Source organism: Ambystoma mexicanum, chromosome 10 (genome assembly GCF_040938575.1).
Source record: "Ambystoma mexicanum isolate Mex_15411 chromosome 10, UKY_AmexF1_1, whole genome shotgun sequence".
Lineage (NCBI taxonomy): Eukaryota > Metazoa > Chordata > Amphibia > Caudata > Ambystomatidae > Ambystoma > Ambystoma mexicanum.
Genome location: NC_090932.1, coordinates 843,656,465 through 843,677,597, shown reverse-complemented (window position 1 = coordinate 843,677,597; position 21,133 = coordinate 843,656,465). Strand labels below are relative to the sequence as shown.

The 21,133-nt window shown below is 44.4% G+C and overlaps 1 protein-coding gene across 1 annotated transcript in view; it reads left to right on the top strand.

Moving 5' to 3' along the window:
• The window catches only part of ZBBX (zinc finger B-box domain containing), a 1,294,113-nt gene that overhangs the window by 308,571 nt on the left and 964,409 nt on the right, over positions 1-21,133 (top strand). The window contains exon 7 of the mRNA XM_069618490.1: positions 13,837-13,932. Within this exon, the coding sequence (XP_069474591.1) occupies positions 13,837-13,932 (96 nt within the window). The remainder of the gene's footprint in view (positions 1-13,836; positions 13,933-21,133) is intronic.

Genomic DNA, 21,133 nt, shown 5'->3' with positions numbered 1-21,133 from the left:
TTTATTCTTTGTCATTGTGTGTTTAAAGATTAAGATATTTGACTTACTAGAATTAATTGTTAGTCTGTTTATTTCCACATACTCATTGAGTCTTGTTAGCAAACATTGTAGACCAATTGCTGTTCTATCAAGGAGTACTATGTCATCTGCGTAGGCCAGCCACCATATCTTTCTCCCATTTAAGGTCGGGCTGGCCAACGCAGATGACTCTAGAAACAACCCCATGCCTGCCAAAAACAGGTTAAAGAAAAGAGCTGCTCCTAGGCACCCTTGTCTAACCCCTCTAATCACCTCTACAAATTTGGACAAATGACCCATTTCGTCTAATCGAACTCTTAGATTTGTAGCTTTATGCAGTTCTACCAAAATTGATAATAATGATTCTGGCATTCCCCACTTCCGCAGTTTTTGCCAAAGTAGTGCTTGTTCTACCTGATCAAATGCGCTAGATAATTCTATCCATGCTCCATACAATGGAAGAGAGTTTTTTTTTCCCTGTTTGTTCACTCAAGATGTTCAAAATGAATCCATTTACTGATGTCGAATGACCCTTCCGAAATCCAGTCCGATACCGTGATAGGATTTCATGCTCTTCTACCCATGGCAGAATATGATTGAATAAGAGTCTCATGAATATTTTGCTTTCAATATCTAGCAATGCTATTGGCCTATAGTTTGTAGCCACTCGACGATCACCTTTTTTAAAAATTGGTATTACCAATGCCGTTTTCCAAGAGATCGGAAATACCCGTTTTTGGATGATTCCCCTGTAGAGACAAGATAGTAATTCCGACCAAAGTTTTGGTTCTCCCTTCAATGTCTGATAAGTCAGACCATTTAATCCTGAGGCCTTGGAAGTTGAGGGATTAATTATGATTTCATAAATTTCTTCTTCTTTGATGTGAAGTTTCCAAGGCATATCTGGATTAGTCAAGAAGAGACAGTTGCTTTGACTTCTATAGGTCTCTGTAAAATGATCAACCCAATCTTTCTCAGAGACCAGATTACAGAGCGAGTCACCTACTCCCCCCTCAAATTGGCTTAATGTTTCCCAAAAAGGTTTGCTATTATTTTCTCTTAATATGTTGAGGACATATTCCCCATCTATTTGCATACGCATTTGCTTTTGCGAGATTGACCATGATTTATAATACATTTTTTCCTTTTTTAGTTCTATTTTTAGTTGGTGTTCCGTATACCCCTTTTTTCTGATTTCTCGCAATGCTTTTCTATGTTCTCTTTTTCTCCTTTGTGTTTTTTCATCAAAGGCGTGTAGATGCTTTTGGTTCACCCTCCCTGTTAGTTCTTCAGGTGCCAGTGTTTCCCAAATAAATGTACTAAATCTTGTTGGATCACTTTCCAGTTTCCATAATGACTCGGGGACCTCTTTTAGCTGCCTATTAAGTTTGAGACCCCGTTCTTATATTTCCTTAGTCTAATTTTCCCATTTTTACTTTTTAGATCCTGAATTTCTATTTCTGTTCTTACTCAAGATATTTTGGAATGTTAATTCCAGTCTGGAATGGTCACTGGCCCCGTCTTGTTTTAAATTGAGGGTGAGGGGTGCGGAATGCAGATTTTTAGAGACAAAGATGAAATCTATTGCAGAAGATGACTTCCCTATGTGCCATGTTTTATATACACATAGAATGATAAATTGCTCGCAAGAGAGCAACCAAAGATCCCAACATTTCATAAAATCTTGCCACATTTTACCCCTGCTTGTTTTTTCAGCATTCAATTTTTTTTTTTGCCTCATATTTGTGAACAACCAAACAGTTGGCACTAAAATCTCCTGCTAAGATGATATTACTGGTAGCTGAATCCACCTTGACTGCTTCCAATAGTAGAGCTAGATTTTCCAAAGAAATGTCCAGTTTCGTACTGGCGGGGTTCCAGTAAATATTTATCAAAACCAAAATTGAGGATTTCCCTTGTAAGTTTATATTTGCTCTACATGCATGGAAACCTAATGAGTTTTTCCCTATTTCTACTATATTAGTAAAGATATGATTTTGCAATGCTGTCAACAAACCCCCTGATGGTCGTCCCAATGATTTTTGTGCAGCCGGTAAGCAAAGGATTGTATATCCTTTGATATTCAATGGATTTACGAGCCAGGTTTCTTGTAGTAAAACAACATCACCCATATTAAATAGATGTACCCTCGTTTCTTTTGCTCTTATAGCAACGGAGCCCAGTGAGTTCCAATTGAACACATTTAGGTCATCTTTTCTAAAGATGCTGTGTTCCCAGTCCTAGGTTCTGTAACACTTGCGTTAGAATTGCTGGCAGGAGTGAAAGGGTTCCTTCCTTTGTCCTTGATTCCATCTCTTTTGCACCCTTTCATCCGGTTCTGTTCATTGGGAATGACTCTTTCCTTTTTTATTGGTAGTGAGGCATTCTTGTTTTTTTTTACTAGTGGTTTTTATTTCTGAGTCATTACATGAGAGTTCCAATCCATATGACTCCAACTCCTCTGATTCTTGTAGCATACTATTTTTCGCGCTCTCTGAAGTGAATACCAATTCCACCCGAAAGTGGTCTTGTGACAGTGGGAATGTGATGCTTTCTATATCTTCTGTTGATAAACAATGAAGATTTTCCACTTTCTTCATCAGACCCAAAATTACAGCCCTGTTCAGTGATTTATGGTGCCCTATATTAGAGCGCAGTCTCAACCATACTCTTGGAGTGATGTGGATTCTCAGATTACGGTGATCCGATCTTTCGCTGGTTTTTGATAGAGACTGTAAGGTCGCGTTGCCATCCACATATTCTCCTGGGTTGTCAAGACTGATTGATTTCCCTCCCCATTATAAATATAATTTTCTTGTATAGTGTCTAATACGCTTTCATTTACATTGGTGGGAGTTACAACATCCAATATTGGGGCACTTGAATCTTTAGTAGTCTTCTGTGTTCTCATCTCGAAGATTGGAGAAATTTTTAACATACAGCCGCTATGTGCCATTTCAGCACTCTATGGAGAATTGCTCTTTCTGCCATGTTCGAGATCTTTTTTCAAAAAGATTGGAGCCCATTTTATTGCAGCAGTTTGTTGAGGCACTTCTTTTGGTTCTTTTATTGCTTGTAGTTTTCCTATTTCTGTTTTATTCCTCGACATACTCTCCTTTGCCTTTATCCTTAGATTTCTCCTTTCCTCTATCATATTTTCTGTTTGCAGACCAATGCTTGCTTTTGTGATTACTACAGTGCCTTCCAATGTTTTACGTTTCCCTATTTCTATACTTTCAAGGATCTTTTTGGTTTGTTTCTGATTTTTCTTCTCTTGTATCATTCTATGTTTCCCCAACGGCGTTTGTCCACCAATCTCATTATTTGTTAATGTTTCTTGTTTCTCGTATCTGTTTGGGTTTTTAGAAATTATCTGTGGGGATATTTTTTCAGTTTGTTTTCATTGTTCTTATTTTCTTTCAATTTTTTCTTTTGGTTTTTCCTTTTTCTAAGATCTACTGTCGCTTATCTCTCTCTTCGTATAATTCGTTTCTTTGCTTTTCTTCTGCCTCTTGATGTCTGATTGCAGGCTTGTTGACATCCACAGGATGACTCTGTTTGTTTCTCATTTTCATTATTTGACTGCATTTTTTGCTGTACTTCTTCAATCTCCATTTCTCCTTCAACCATGTTGGCCAATCTTTGAAATTCCCAGCATTGATTCGGATAATGGTGTGTCATCTAAAGAGTATTCACGAATGATTTCTGTGGTACCTTGTTCTTGGTTTATTTTTCCATTTCCTTTCAACAGAGAAACAACCTCCCCCAGAAGCTCGTTATTTTGTTTCTCCATTTCATTTTTTTCCTTCAGAGTTTGTTGTATTGACGTAATGTCTAAATCTTGTTTCACCATTTCCAAATTTAAATCCCTGAGCAGCAGAGTCATATTAGTGTTAATTGCGGTTACCAAACCCACTAAAGATGCATCACACGGTGCTGTTTCTTTCGATATTTCCAAAAGTGACCCACTTTGTACTTGTACCTCCAGTTTTAACATTTCGAAAACTGATACCAGTGAGCTTAGTACAAAATGTAGAGCTTTCAGTGTATCTGTATTGGTTTCTGAGCTTGTCTTATGTCCATACTGCTGGCCAATGTCACATCTTTCTTCCAAATCACATCTTACATTTTTAGACTGCTGAGGGTCTTGATGAGTCGGTATTTCCACATTTCCCTTCTCTCTTAATGACCCGGTTCTACTCTCCATGTTTGTTGGTGAGGAATGGATTTCTGTGCTAGAAGATGGAGTTTGTGGTAGTCTCAGTTCTTCCCATAAGATCAACGATTCTCCATCCGCATCACTCTGACTTTTATGACTTTTTTTCCAAAGTGATTTTCTATTTTCTGTTGAATTTTTTTTTTTTGTTATTGTGTATTCTAAACCTTGTTTTCAATTATTAGTAATTACAGTGTATAGATTATTTTCTTTGTTGCTATCTAACAAGTGGACGAGTGGTTCCTCTGCATGCACTTGTGCTTGAATTTGTTGCAGAGTGTGAGGGTATATATTTTGATGTTCTTGAGAGTTGGTAAGAATATCTATTTCCTGACTGCCTCCCAGATATGGCCCGTCCCCTTCTCTTTCCAAGTCCTTAGTGCTATGTAATTTCATGATGTAAAAGTTTGATCTTTAATTTTCTAATGTACTGTGGTCTGTAGTTCGAACGGGATCAAAGGAACTATCTCCTGCATTCTCCCGCTCGTACTGAGCACTAACAGTAGCTGCTGATAATTTTCTAAATCTTTATCAGTGCTTACATACAGATCTGTGGATGGGATCAAAGGAGTTGTCTCCCGCAGTCTCCCGCTGACACTCTATCTGTGCCGACTTTACTCTGACTCTCTGGAATCTTACTTTCAAATGTTGTGCATTTTAGGGATGTCCCTCCTTTTTCCACTTATTGAGCTATATCACTTTTCTTTTCTAGTTCTTGGTATAGTCCTCTTATATGCCTGACCCCCAATCCAGATGATGTTATAGAGGCACTTTTCTTCCGAGCAGGTCAAGATGCCCTGGGTGCTTTAAGAATTGTGCCTCCCAAATAACTATAGGTTAGGACAAGTATTGAATACAGATCAGTAATCGGTTACCTTTTTGTTGCGCCCTCCAGCGCCCAACAGCCAACAGCCAACGGCCTTTACCCCGCCGGGCTTAACGACGCAAGGGTGGTTGTTTCAGCGTTTTGTAGGGGAAGTAGATCACGTGACTCCTCATGTGACTTCAGGCTAGCTCCGCCTCCTCCAGGAAGCTAGCTACAGCCGGCAAGAGCCCCTCTCAGCTCGCAGTGCCGTGGTCTAAAACAAGAATGCCAACGTTCGTTTCTGTTGAGCTTCTAAGCACGCCTTCGTAAGGCGTAGCGTAGCGCGATGTAAATATCAAGGAGCGCGCGTAATAAATCAGGAGCCGCAAGACGGAGGTGGTGACAGATCTTTATTCTCAACGAACTGCCCCTTTCCTTTCGGGCGGCAACCCCGCCTCTCGCATCACGTGGGGCGCAGCCCACTATCAGTTGCAGTCAACAGAGGACTGTTTCCCTGGATGCATGCTAGCAATGAAGGTAGGACACTACATCTCCCCCCTCCTTAAACAAACACTTCAACTGTACTCAATTAGATTCTTCAATCCATCTGATGGGTCTGCGGATGACCCTCTTAGATGGGCTGCATACCTGGGCTGATCTTGCCGGTGTGTTGTCACTTTCGCTGCCACTGTCATCAGCGTCTCTTTCCTCTTCATGATACTCAGAGTCCGTATTTGACGAGTCACCTCTCGCTGTTGTTGAGGTGTTGATGGTGGTGTCAGTGCGGTTAAAAACCTTGAAGAAAGATGAGTTCCGGGTGATTGTGCCACTTGGGCTGGCGGCAGTTATCATCGACCCTTGGATGTGAGTCACTGTCATGGGGTCTGGCTTGAAGGCAGGCATGTCTTTCGTGACTTGCTTTTGCCGTACTAGTACTTGGTCGCCAATGTAAAGGGTGCTGGGTTTGGCGTGTCTTTTCGCATCTGTGTATTTCTTCATTCTGTCCTTACTTTCTTGATCTTTGCTTCTGGCCTTCTTTATGTGCGTGGACTCCTCCTTTGCTTGCTCATGGTGTGGAAGTCTCGTTTTAATGACACGCCCGAACATTAGCATTGATGGGCATTCACCGGTTGAGCTATGCGGGGTGTTCCGATATTCTCGTAGTAAGGTACAGATGGCCTGCATGAACGATCCGTTTGTGATGGAGCAGATTTGTAGGGTGCGTTTAAGGTTTCCCATGAAACGTTCCACCATTCCATTTGCCTGTGGCCACAGTGGTGTGACTTTGTGGTGTTGGAAGCCCAGATGTTCTGCGAACATGGCAAAGTCATGGCTCGTGAAAGGAGGTCCGTTATCGGATTTGACTCTGGATGGGATGCCATAGTCAGCAAACGTTTTGTCCAGCGCGGGTATGACGGATTGTGCGCTGGTTGAGTGAATCAGATGTACTTCTGGGAATCGCGACATTTCATCAATGATCACCAGCACGTATTTGCCATTTGTCAGCGGCCCAAACATATCCACTGCTACCTCGTCCCACACTTGCAGCGGCATCTCCGATGTTTTGAGTGGCTCAGGGAACGTGCGCGGTGCCACTGCCTGACATGCTAGGCATTTCCGTAGTAGTAGTTCTACCCGTTCGTCTATGGATGGGAACCACACCTTTGTTCTCAGTTGCCTATTGGTCGACACTATTCCTCTGTGTCCTGCATGGGCGATGTCTAGTACCTGATCTTGCAGGGTTTCTGGAATTACTATTCTGTTTTCTTTTAGTAGTAGTCCATCTGGTGACATGGATAGAGTGTGGCGGATAAGTTTGAATGTGCGAAAGTGTTGTTCCTCCTCCGTGGATAATGGAGATGCCCCTTTTGCTCTGATCTGCCATTGGTTGGATTTTAGGCAAGATTTTATTGTCTGGAGCAGTACGTCCTTTTGGGTTGCTTCCAGCAGTTGTGCCGTGGTGATACATTTGGGTAGCGCACTGTTGATCAGGTATCTTAGATATTGGTTTGCTTTGTGTGATTGGCGCTCATCGAGAGCTGGAAGTGGGTAGCGTGATAAGAAGTCTGCGGGATTGTTGTCCTTGCCCGGTTGATGTATTATCTTGAACGAGTACTCTTGTAGCCTCAGACCCCATCTGGCAATTCGTGGTGGCATTCTTGCTGTCGGTTTTCCATAGATGGTGGTGAGGGCTTGGTGGTCCGTGACTATGGTGAATGGTCGTCCATATAAAAATAGATGATAATGCTCGCATGCCCACACTACTGCCAGGCTCTCCTTTTCAGGTTGGGAGTAGGCGCATTCTGTCTTGGAAAGGCTGCGGCTGGCATAGGCTACAATTCTCTTTGGCGAGTCAGGTGATGCTCCGCGCCTGGATTGTGCCAGTATTGCTCCTAGCCCCACTGGGCTAGCGTCTACTGTGAGTTCCGTGTCAAAGTCAGGGTCGTAGTATGCCATGCATGAGGCCGTTGCTATTCTTTTCTTAATTTCTTGGAATGCTTCTTCGCATGTGTCCGACCACTTGAATTCTTGATTCTTCCCTGTTAGTAGTCGAAGTGGCGTGCTCACTGAGGCGAAGTCTTGTATATATCGGGTGCAATAGCTCGCCATTCCCAGGAACGAGCGTACTGCCGAAACTGATGTGGGTGTGGGTGTCTCAACTAGTGCTTGAACTTTTTCTGGATCTGGTTTTAGGCCATCTTTTGAGAAAATGTGTCCAAAAAATTTTAGGGTGGATTTGCTGATTTCGCATTTGTCCGGGTTGAGTGTGAGGTGGGCATTTTCTAACGCCATGCAAACTCTCCTCAGTGTGTCATCATGGCTCTCTTGCGTTGTGCCGAAAATTAAAATGTCGTCGGAGTAGTTTAGACAGTTGGGGATGTGTTTTATTACTTGATGGATTTCGTTTTGGAAAATTTCGGCCGCCGACGATACCCCAAAACTGAGCCGTTTGTATCTGAAGAGACCTAAATGCGTTGAAAAGGTGGTGATATACCTTGAAGTAGGGTGCAACTCTAGCTGGTGGTATCCTTTATTTAGGTCTAGCTTGGAGAACACCTTGGATCCATGCAGTAGGTGCATCATGTCGGTCATTCTTGGAGCCAGATGTCGTTCCCGCTCTATGGCTACATTAGGGGCTCTCATGTCTACGCAAATGCGAATGCTGTCCTTGTTGTCTTTTTTCGGCACGGGTACGATGGGTGACACCCAGGGGGTTGGTCCTGATGCTGGCTCTATGATGTCCTGCTGCAATAATGACTGAATCTCGTCCTCCACGTGTCTTTGGATGTTTAGGGGTATGCCTCTGTAGTGCTGCGCTGTCGGGGTTATTTGAGGATTGATGTGTAGCTTTATTTGTTTGTCCTTTAATTTTCCCAACCCCTTGAACAGGGAGGGAAACATTTGCTTTATCATGTCCTTGGGGCTGGTCGTGTATGCCGACATTATCTGATACATGATTTGAATGAGTCCCATTTGAATTGCAGACTTGAAGCTCAGGATGCTGCCGCCTGGTACGTCCCCTTTTATGACATATATTTTGATCTTTTGATTCTTGTCTTTGTACTGACAGTGTGCCACGAACATCCCTTGGCAGTTGAGAGGCTTGTTGGAACCATATGAATATATTAGTGTGTCTGCTTCCTTCAATGACTTCTTGTGGTTGAGATGTTCATAAGTCTCGTCATTTATGACATTAACTGTTGCCCCCGTGTCGATCAGGAATTCTTTGTTTTGCCCATTTATTTGTAGTAGCAAGGTGGGACTGTATTCCGCGGCAATGCTGTTTCCAATGGCATGCACGTATCCCCTTTTTCTGTCCCCACTGGATGAGGATGAGTACGAGTTTCGTCTACTGAGAGGCGAATTTTCTAAGTGTCTGATTTTCTGTCTGGAAGATCTCCTTGGTGAGTCATGCCTGGTGCTAGTATGACTCGCGTGTTCTCTTCTTTCTTCTCGCCTTCTCCCCTCTCGTATCGTGTCGCGGGATGAGCTTTGAGTTTGGTGTCTGGATACTGTGGGTGACAGTCTCCTGCGAGATCTCGGGCTGTCCCTTGTTGAAGGTCGGTCTGGCCTCCTCGTGTTCCTGTGCCTTTCGGTCGGTTGGAAGAAATTTATGTTTCGGCACACAGATTGAAAGTGGTTTTCACCTCCGCACTTGTCACAGTTGTGTCCGATGGCAGGACATGGACCGACATGTGGAAATTTGAAACCGCACCTGTAGCATTTCTTTTGTTCAGTAGATTGTGATTCTCTTGATGTTCTGATGGGGCATATTGATGCGGTGGGGGCGGACTGTGTGATTTTGATGTTGTCAAGTGATTCTGTCTGTTGCATGAGGGCAGCATCAGCTCGTGCCAGTTGTAGTATCTCTTCTAGTGTTCTGCTTTTTTGCAATAGTTTCTTTCTGAATTCCTGAGATGCGCAGCCGGCAATGGTTTGGGACTTTATTGCTTCTTCCGTTGAATATCTGTCAAAATCACAATATTTGGCTCTTTTTCTTAGACGCATTACAAAGCTGTCCATATTTTCACTGCTGTCCTGTGTGGAGGTGTGGAAAATATGTCGTTCATAGTCGACGTTTCGCAATGGTGCGAAGTATGCATTTAGAGCCTCAATGATGCCTTGAAAAGTGTCTGTGTTCGATTCGGGCATTTCAAAAACGATGTCCCGTACAACTGGTCCTAGAGAGTGGAGTAGGATTCCTCTGAGTCGGCGTTCCTCCCTTACCCCTGATGCGTCTATGTAAACATGCAGCTCTTTGAGCCATCTGGCCCATCTGGGGGCGAGGCTGCTTGTATCCGACATGTCAAATGGTGGCACAGCTAGTAGTTGGAGTGATTCTGATCCATGATCATCTTTGTGCGTGGCTTGGCGGGGTGTGGAGCTGGAGGAGGGGCTCAGGGTTCCACTGTCTGGGTTATCATCAGACATGTTTGCTTCCTATGCACTGCCAATGACGCCTTGATTGACTGCTGTTAGCATGCAGTTTTACAATGGATACTATTGGGAATGAGATTAATTGTGTTAGGAGAGTGTCTTGGTAAAGCACCGTGCATTTAACATGAGCACACGCACGTGGTTGGGCCTGTTCTCCTTGCCGTGTCAAGTTTGGGCGGGCCGCGTAGGCCCTTTGTGCTAGCGTTGGGCCAGAATTCCTGTGGAGCGCATGCTGGGCTTGAAAGCAGTTCTTTAACTGCGTGTCGGGATGTTGCAGCAGGTCTCCACGTGTATTACGCGGCGCGCGTAACACGTGGGTTGTTATTTTTTTTTTAATCTGTTCGAGCGAGCGCTGGTAGTGAACTGGGACTTCTTACTTGGGCGGATGCTTGCGCCGCGTGCGTCGCGAACGGCTCCGGTGCTGCAGATCAGGCGGCTGGAGTCCTGGAGACCGTGACTGACGGCTAGCAGGACCTTATGGCTCCGGCACCGTTTTATGAAGACCTCGTCGCCATTGTTGAGCTTCTAAGCACGCCTTCGTAAGGCGTAGCGTAGCGCGATGTAAATATCAAGGAGCGCGCGTAATAAATCAGGAGCCGCAAGACGGAGGTGGTGACAGATCTTTATTCTCAACGAACTGCCCCTTTCCTTTCGGGCGGCAACCCCGCCTCTCGCATCACGTGGGGCGCAGCCCACTATCAGTTGCAGTCAACAGAGGACTGTTTCCCTGGATGCATGCTAGCAATGAAGGTAGGACACTACAGTTTCCCCTTAAAAAAACAGTGCTTCTCAGTCCTTGCACACTCGCCGCTCGGGAGGTTGTTTCAGCGTTTTGTAGGGGAAGTAGATCACGTGACTCCTCACGTGACTTCAGCTCCGCCTCCTCCAGGAAGCTAGCTACAGCCGGCAAGAGCCCCTCTCAGCTCGCAGTGCCGTGGTGTAAAACAAGAATGCCAACGTTCGTTTCTCCTTAAAAAAACAGCGCTTCTCAGTCCTTGCACACTTTCATGCTTTCAAAGTCTGCTTTGAATCTGATGAATCAGCATATCGTGGTGGTCTTTAAAAGCCATCTGTCTGGCCAAAACCCGCAATTATTTTCTATCCAATTCCCACCACATTGGATACCTTTGTTCTCTTCAGCATGCCTACAAGTGGGAAAAGAACTTAAAATAAAATCATTCCGCCTCCCTTTGGTTTCCTTTCTTCATTTACTAATGTAGACTGGTCTTCTTAATGTACATTGCACAGCAAAACGAAATTCAATAACATGTTTATTCCTATTCTTGATTTTCAAAAAATACAGTTTGAAATCAATCACTAATGTGGCAGAATAAAGGAACATATTGGAGCTTGTTTTCATCCTCCATGTAATTTAGCAGCAGAGACCTGCCATTTTTGCATTCCAGCGTGGCCACAACACTGCTGCCACATTTTTATCATTTGCATGGCAGAGTGCAAAAGGGAGTGCAAATGCTTGCATACAAGCATGCTCACTGCCTTTTACCCCCCACGCCCCTTTTGTACTATGCAGTGCAAATTGAGTATACGCTGCCTTCCGCAGATGTTCCTATTCACTCACCATTTTTTTGCTGTCCCAACTACAACTGTTGTCTATTGGTAATGATGTCACTAGAGGTCCTGCATATTGATTGATGGCTGAAATAGTCAGTTCCTTCCTCATTGAATCCATATAAATGGCAAACGGAGGGGAATTTAAAATCAAACGCTATATTCGATGACCGGAGATTCATGAGAGGTATGGCTTCCTTGTTGGCTGACGAAAAAAGGCACCTCCGTCATGGACATTTTCTATTGTTGCCACCTGTGCTACTCCAGGCACATTCATGCACCATTAAGGATTCCACTTACCATGTCATACAGATAGTGACTTTGCTTTTGCAGAAAAGTCTGCTATCCCATATGATCGACTCTGTTCTGTTTAAGCAAATGTTAACTAGGTGTTGCAGCAAATTTGGATCTGTCCTCTTTTGGCGAGTATATGGGGCAATCTTTCAGTATTTGGTAGACTTCTATTGTTTGGACTGTGACGAGGAAGAGAGGATGCGTTAATAATGTCTGATTGCTTACAGTAAACGTTGTTGCACCTAGTCAATCCTTTCTCCAGCACAGCCTAACTCCCTCCTCACTGTTCCTTGGGAGCTTGAGCATCCTTAAGCCTTGATTACATAACAGGAGGATTGTAAGTGCATCCCTCGTATACCTCCAAGTGTGGAGGGTTGGGAGAAGTGTAATTATATTTATTTTATAGAGGGCATAGTTTGGGTGAATATTTCTGGGAAGTTGGGCTGCCTGCCTAACTAAAGAGATGCTTGATGTTACTGCTAATCCTGTCAAGGAAAATGTTTAATCCTACTAGACAAGAACCTTCCATGTCATAAAATGGCCTAGTGCTTCCCCTCACCCTGTGCTCTTTCTTTCTCACTGTCTCTCTCTATTTTGGTAAGATTAACACTGTCCAGTGCACCCTTTCTAGAGCCACATTGCTGACAGCTGCGCAACCAGAGAAAAAAAATTACTGATATCTTTGGAGATTGATGGAGTGGATGCGGGGATGGAGGGGGGGAGGGGGATGGGGTTGGCTGTATTGCTTTTGTGCAAAATAAGTTATAAAAAAAACAAAAGAAGTCAATTATGTAATTGCACTAACATTGTAAACTGTCTGTTTTCAAAATGTTACAATGTTAGTTATGTCTTCCAGTGTATATTTCAGTCATTCTAAGAATGTTACATATGCCTTGCTGATTGAAGCACGTTTGTTTTCAAAACCTAGAACAAGCATATGTATTATTTTCTGATAGGTTATCTTTCCAAGATGGGCAGTCTGGTTCACGTCTATTGTACTCGGATCTATGTGATTGCTGCGAATAGCAAATACCGAAGACGAAAATGTCCTTTTTCGCTCCCGCACATTTCAACACAATTACATGCTGGGGGAGACACTCCCGCTATACTCCCCTCACATTATTTATTACCCTAACCCAACCCCCCTCCCCCCGTATATTTGCACTGAAATTCATAGTAAAACATTCTACATGTTCGTCCTCGTTATTTTCTGCTGCACAGTAATGGGGTCATACCTTGTTCTCTTTCAAAATACCCCTGTAAGAAAGGGGAAGGGACAAATAACACAAGTGAGGGTTCTCCAACCTTATTTGCATAACTTCAAAGGCCATGTATGGAATATAAGGATGACCAAAGATCTCTATGGTGAACAATTAGGTCTGTGATAAAAAGGCAGTGTACGTCAATCACTGAGTTCGTAATGCCCAATGGGCTTGGTGGTCATTTTATTTTTCACAACATGTATCCTAACATTGAAATGTTGCTAACGTCATATCGATTTGGGCATCTATGGGCTTTGGATGTAGGATCGTATGGCTGTCACACCATCCTAATGGCTGCACGTACAGAATTATAGCCGGTATCGGAGTAAGAATAGCTGTGCCCCTGCTCCGTTTTCAATGAGCAGCCTTCCTAAGAGAATTATATATATATAAGATTGTATTCAAACCGGCGCTCGTGGGCCAACTGTTATTTTGTGAATTACTAAACAGAATAAGTCCTGTTTTCATTTTTTAACTGTGAGGTTCGAAAAAAACTCATTTTATTTAAGTACGCCGAATAACTTCTTGTTTTCGATTTTATTTAAGTACCTGAACCCTACCCAAATTCCATAATCAGAAACATTGTGCTCGACGGGTGACAACTCGAAAGAGTGTACCTGAAATACTGCGGGCAGCAGTGGAATGAATACAATATTTTAACAGTTGAAGGGTTCGTGTTGTATAATCATTGTGCTACTATTTGTTAACAATAATCGTTTCCTTTTTTCTTGCAGAGCTGCTTGGAGTGTGGGGAAGATTACTGCGTTTGCTGCTTTACCAAGTTTCACCAAAAGGGGGCATTAAAGCTCCATAGAACTTCTCCTATACCGGTACGTATATTTCAATTACCGAGCGGCCAGTCTCTTCTTGAGTGAAAATCCAGTCTCAAGAAGTTTTCAAAGCATTTCTTGGGATGGGTGGGCTATATGATTTACATGTGATGCAGATTTAAAGATCGATTTTCCTGGAGAGTTAAGTACCATGTTCTTGTATATTGGTTTGCTGAAATAGACAGTTATTTGTAGTTTTGTTTAGGGCTACACTCGCATGTTTTACAATAATCCTATTTTGCAATATGAAATGATGGTGTTAAGAGTATTACTGTGTGGAAATACGGATGCATTTGTTTTAATGTATGGTTTCATAATCGGGCACAGGTGCTCCATGCTAAAGGAACTCTAAAGATATGAGGATAAAGATTATGCTTGTGTTCTGACTCCTCGCACACGGTTGCTTTTTTAATAACATTAAAAAGTGACCACAGTAAGTTGTAATTTTGTTGCTGTCCAATTCCACAATCTCATTTTCATCATCCGTTTATTACTTCAAAGCTTTTGTAAGTCAACACGTTCTGCGATTGTTTACTGCTGCCTAAAATGTACGCATCTATGCACTCTTCGAAGGAAGGGAAGAAAGGGTGCCTTTTCTCAGAACACACCAGCATTTTGTCACCAGGCAAGCTGAAGAAAGAAGGATGGGCGGCAGGCCCGGCAGCAAGTTAAGGAATGTTGCCAAACAAATGTCTTCTTTTATGACAGGGGGCAGGTTTGCCCACACCCGATGATACTGTGCAATTTCATATAATTACTAGCGGTACTGCCCAGCGTTTCACGGCTTTATAGCTGACATGCACGTGGTGGTCTGCTATAGTCGTGTGTATGTTTGATTTTGTTTTATGTTCCATTATTGAAAAATCGGCAATCTCCTGAAATCGCCTAAACTGATAGCACGGGGCCGAATGGGTGAAATTGGTCAAATTTCACTATTGTCAAATCATGGTTGTTGCAAGGATTAAAGACCTCCATCCCGAAGTACCAACCAGGGAGAGCAAGCTTACTCACTGACCAATCATTGAGGCCACAGGTGGCTGGAACAGTAGCACCGGGTCTCCAAATGGCCGAAAGGGAAACAGAACAGGTAAGGATCAATGCAGGATGACGTAGAACATAAGCAAAGAAAAGGTCTTGACCTACCTATGGTGATGGATGTAGAAGTGGGGAAGGTGATAAAACTCCAGAAGGACCGGAGGTGCTTCCCCACCCAAGGTGCTGCAATAAAGAACAGGCGGTTCCAGGGACCTGAGGGAACCCAGAAGGTGGCTGGATGCAGACCAGCCCCACCAGAAGGAAGGGCGAAGAGTTCCGGGTATATGCTAACAATGGTGGTCCTATAGCGTGGTGTAGAGCAAGAAAAAAAGGCCAAAACGTTGTACAAAAGAGGCAATCCAGTATCGGTCCAAAAAACAGTCAGAGGTCGAGACTAGAAGTGCTCCGAAGGTGAAACACGATGAACAGACTTAAAGGGTGATCCAAAGGCAGTCCAGCCAAAGCCAAAAAATCAGGGAAAACCAGAAAATCCTGAAAACCAACACGAACGAGCAAAACCAGAACACTGCACAAACTGGGCCACGGACACAGCGAAGAAGCGGCATGCGTAGCATTCTGATAGTTTTTATGGTGGTTGCCGAGGCAATGCATCACGTGAGGACTTACGCTTCAAGCGAACGTCTGCAGGTGCTCCCTGAGCGTCCTGCAGTCGCCAGGGCAACCGCCAATGAGTCTGCGGTGTACACTGCAAGCGCAGTGGTCTTTGTGACGGAAAACAATGCCCCTTCTGCTGTGCGGCTGGAGCTGGTGCTGCAGGGCATGCTCGTGAATGAGGCGGAGGGTGGGGCTGCAAGAGGTAAGCTGACCCCGCATAAGTGACGGAGAAGGTGTGACAACTATGGCCAGTAGACCCCAGACTTGTATCCTGACCTTGTGTCATAACTTCCTATTTTTGGAAAAGTCGCAACATCTGCAATCTCCTGAAATCACTTATACTGGTAGCACGGGGCCGTACCCCACCCTGTGCAGGGCGAATGTGTGGGGTTGGTCAGATTTCACTATCGGCAGTACAACCCAGACTGATATGCCGACCTTGGGCCAACATTTTAGCTCACCAACTGTTGTGGGGCTGGAGCCAACAATTGCAAAATCAGCAATCTCCCGAAATCACCATTACTGATAGCTCAGGGCCAGACCCCACCCTGTGCAGGGTGAATGGGTGGGGTTGGTCAGATTTAACCATCTTCAGTACACCCCAGACTGATATGCTGCCCTTGCCCCAAGATTTCAGCCCACCAACTGTTTTGGGGCTTGAACCAACAATCCCAAAATTGGCAAACTCCCGAACTCGCTTGTACTGATAGCACAGGGCAGGACCCCGCCCTGTGCAGGGCGATTGGGTGGGGTTGGTGAAATGTTACTATCGCCGGTACACCCCAGACTGATATGCCGACCTTGGGCTAACATTTCAGCCTACCAATTGGTATGGGACTGAAGCCAACCCCGAACATTCTAACACACTTTCACAAATATAAATGCGTAATTTCATTTAAAGAGAGCTCTTTGATTTGTTGCACATGATTCAGTGCCAGAGGAAAAAGTGTCATTGTTTACCAAGGAATGCTGCTGCAGAATCTGTTTGTGGGATGGCGGTGGCACTGATGGGAAAGCAAAGCTGACTGACTTTGTTAGACAGCATAGGTGGCTGGTGAATTACAATGAGTGGGGTACAGAACTCCCTCCGCCATTCTGCCACAAACAAAACTTGGTGTGTTTCACTTCTAATGGATAACATCTCCTTTGCAGATTCCTTTTCTTTGAAAGTACAAGCAGCCTGCAGGCTCGGGCCTCAGAAATGTAGTCTCACTAGTTCAATGCCTGGTGCTGCCACGCATACCCATTGTGCAGTGAAGGCACACTTGCAGCCTCCACTGGAAGTATCAGTGTTTAGGGAGTAAATGGCACGGCCTGCCCCAAGCCCAACAGGTCCATTTCCTATGCCACAGGGTGTGGAAATAGTTAAGTTGCTCTGAGCTGTTCAGTTGTAAAGTTCACGGAAGTTCAGGTTCTTTAAATTCTTAAAGGAATTTGTTTGGGTTGTTCAAATTATTTTTCTCAAAATGAGGAACACACCATCAGGTTTCAAGGCTTGCAGCAGGTCTCTCAGGGCTATGTATTTTACGGGCAACCATGACTGCTGCATGTGATGTCTGGGGTCCAGCATGAGGGCAAGGAGAGTTGTCTGGAGAAGACCTGGAAGAGTAGGTGGACCTGGAAACGCCTGCCCTTGTATCAAGAGAAGGCAAAAGGGACCTGCCCGCCACTATAGAGCATGAGGGTCTCTTCTAGTAAGAGCAGCATGCTCTGAGTCCTCAGAGTACACACGAGGGAAGTGCTTGAGCTGTAGCCTTTCTGCCAATTCCAACAGGACGCATGGAACAAGATTATGTTCCAAGAGTGCTTCCTGGTCTTAAAAACAGAGGCACTCTGATAGGACCAGCAAGAAAAGCAGAAGGGCGATGTGCTCACTAAGACCCACTTATCAGGTCAATGGTTGTGGCTGTCTCAGAACTCTAGACGCCTGTGACCTCTGTGAAACCAGTTGTGTTGGGTGCACCTCATTCCACTGCTCCTGCAATGTAGCTCCAGCCAGGAGACCAGTGCCACTGGGCTATGCAGAGAGGTTGTGTCAGATGCTTGTGATGGTATTGCAAGAGAGCCTTACATTCAGACTCTCATCCTGTCTGATAGGGCTCTGTGGTGTCGAGAGCAGCACCACAGGAGGTCAGCATGTTGCTCTTCATGCCATCGTTGGCCTGGAGGTCTCCGGACTACTAGGTGGAGGACAGTTCCTTGCAGTTCTGTAGAAATATGGATGTGCTGTTAGACGATGATGCTTATGACATTGGAGACTGGAAACTGGAAAGAACATTATGCCAGAGTGTTTGATAGTTTTTCGGAGAAGACAGGTGATGGAGAAGCTGAGTTACTGAGTGACCTTCAAGATGCTGGTTGCTTTGTCACATAAATGGAAGTGAGGTGGCTTGGTTGGGACATCTATCCAGCCTATATGCTTGAGTAAAAGGTACAGTAGTTGCTCAAATAACCGTGAATGCTTATCTTTGGATATTATCATCTGATGAAGACATTGAGCTATTAATACAAGCTGCTAAGCTCTCCAGGGCCGCAGGTCCAGATGGGCTTGCAAACTTAATAATGGAGAACTCTTTATGGTCTAAAATGTTATACTTACTATTCTCTGATAGCGTGTCCTCTAAAAGGATTCCGGAGTCGTGGAGGTCTTCCATAATCATCCCCATTTTTAAAAAGGGGATCAATCTCTTCCAACTATCATACCATCACTCTTTTAGACATAAGCTGAAGATTTTTGTTGCTGTCATCTTAAAGGCTCTTAATAAATGGTCGATTGGATCCAATTCAAGCAGGATTTAGAAGTGGGTTAGGTACTATAAGGGCACAGAAGTAGTCTCGGGACACAAAGTTGGTATGCTTGTTGATATAGACTTGTATTGAACTGAAAGTAAGGAAGAATCCTACCTGTCCCTATGGCTAAGAGGGGTTTCCCTACCTCAAACAAAACTAAGGATAATGTCAGAATGTCTGTCAAAACGTATAAAGCCACTATCCTATGTCCTAAATCCATTTGTGTCGCTTGCACTTCAACAGAAAACCTATAATCAAACTACACCCTGCTTATAACAGGATGACTCCCTTCTTTGGAATGCTTCAAGCAGTTTAAAGTTCTAATATCCAAAACAATATGGGGAAGGCGTCTCCCTTTCCTAAGTGTTCCTCAATTTCTCTTTGTCAATAGTCTTATTTATCACAGTTCTATCTTTTGTCAAAGGATGACTCCCTACCTCTGGTCTTCTCACGGTTTGTGCCAAAAGGGACTCTCCCCTCATTCCCCCCACTTCGACTTCTAGTGCTTTATGCCAAATGTTCTCTTTCTCTGGACCTCTTGTAACTTATGCCAAAGGTTCTCATCCTCTGGATTTATCGTCCCGTTCTTTAGGTCCCAGACCCCTTGTTCAACTTAATAATATCTCTCAACTAATCCAGGCTCACTCTCTGCCAGGTCACTCTTCTGATCTATTTGTGGTGCTCTTTCACCCCCTCTGTTCTCAGTTGGTCCGCTTGATGTTCGGATCCTTGCCCCCTCTATTAGCGTTGCAATGTCTGTTAACTAGGCCGGGTTTACTCTCTTGCCAGGCCTCTCTTTTAATCTCGTTGGGGTGCTCGTTCACCCTATGATTGTCTCTCTGTTCGGTCCCACTCAGACGAGAAAGATGGCTCTGCACTCCCTCCCAACCACAGCCTCTGGGGTCTTCCTGTGCCGTACTGGTCCGCCTCTGCGTACCTTTGTACTTGATCTGCAAGGGTTCCAGCCCCCGGCAACACCGGCAAGCTTCTGCGGCTTCCCCTGGGCTCTCGAAGTCTTCCTTCAGTTCTGGGCAGTTCCACCACACTGGCTTCTCGCTGCGCCTGGACCACTCAAGTGGCTTGGATTCTGCCACCGGACGCCAGTTTCTCCCACAACCTGGTAAGTCGTGGTTCTTCCCCATCTTGTCGTTCTCTGTCTCTCTGCTCCAGGCGTTTGTATCTGCCGCAGGACCTCTCTGTGGCGCACCATTTCCTGGCGTGGAGCTGCTGTGGGGCAGGATAGACTTCGAGGAGAGTCCCTCATCAGTTTTTATGTCCTGGTTTCTTCCTAGCTTCCAACAGCTAGCATGTTTGTATCGGTTCTGCGTAAGGTTCTGCCTCACCATGCTCTTCCTCGTGGCAGTGCTTTTGGAGTCATTCACATTCATTCTTCCCTCACTCTTTTCCATCATCGTCTTATCTACCTGATATACGTAATTACTATGTATGAGAAAATTAGAAGAAGCAAGAGGAAAAAGACAGGATGGGGCATCCTATTCCTATATGTAGGGCTGGATGACTCAACTCTCCCAGAGAGGGGTCCCTACCTATGGGCTCCTCCCACTGAGTACCACCTCCACGAGGAGTATCGCGTAGCGGCCTCACATCCCTGGGCTGACTGGAAGGGTCCCCCTGCCGGGGAGAAGTGACGACATTGAGGGATTTGTTACAGTAGATACCTGAATCGGCTCCTGCTGAGCTAGGCAATTAGAACTGTGAGATCTCAAGGAGAAAATATCTATCTGTCCTTTGTGGATTTAACATCTGCATGTGACAAAGTGATCAGAGAGATCTTGTTGGTGAGGTAAACCCAGTGGGGAAATACCTTCCAGCTTACTGGAAATCATTGCCCTTCATACAAACACTACTATGAAGGTGCGCTTGAATGTTAGGTGTGATTGGACCAGACCAGTGTTAACTGACAGGGGAATGCACCAAGGCTGTGTCCTGGCCCCTGCTTTGTTCAATCTTTATCTTAGTGATATAGCAGATTGGCTGTGTCCGGCTACAGTTGTCCTCCCTAAACTAGGTCCTCTCCTTTTGCAGTATTTATCATACACAGACGACCTGGGGATTTTTGACCAGATCCCCATCAACCTTCAACGTTCTTTAGTCGCCCTGAATGATTTCATGGATGCCCACGATCTGGGGATAAATGCGTAGAAAACAACAAACATAGTTTGTAGCACAAAAAGGAAGATTTGTTCTTTCTCCTAGAAAATCAAGAAGGCCTCCATAAATGTGGTAAATCAATACACATATCCTGAGTTTAATGTTCTAATTGGAAAGCACCGATGGAGCGTGGCATCTTCTGTGCCCAACTAATGCTGCTCAAATTGAGATTTGGAAAGTTTTCTTTGCTCCCATTGATCACATATTATGAAACATATTATAAAACAAAAATTATTCCAGCCTTATCATATGATGTGGATCTTTTTTATTATGGGAAAGATGTGCCTTGGCACGTTCTAGAGGGCCAATATGGAGAGGCACATTGGGTCTGCCGAACTGCATTCCAGCAAGTGTAATTCCACAAGAACTTGGTCATATTTCAATCAGAGCTCAGTTTGAATGGAAAGTCCTTTCCTTTTATCGTAAAATCATGCTCCCAGTCCAGAACTCCCTATTTAAGGATCTCAAAACCATGATTCTGACTGGAATACAACAAGAGAAAGAAATGTGAACAGTGTGTTGTTTAGGGAAATGGCTCAGTTGTTAAAGGCTGTTGCCTTGCCTGAACCATATATTAGAAAATGCCCTT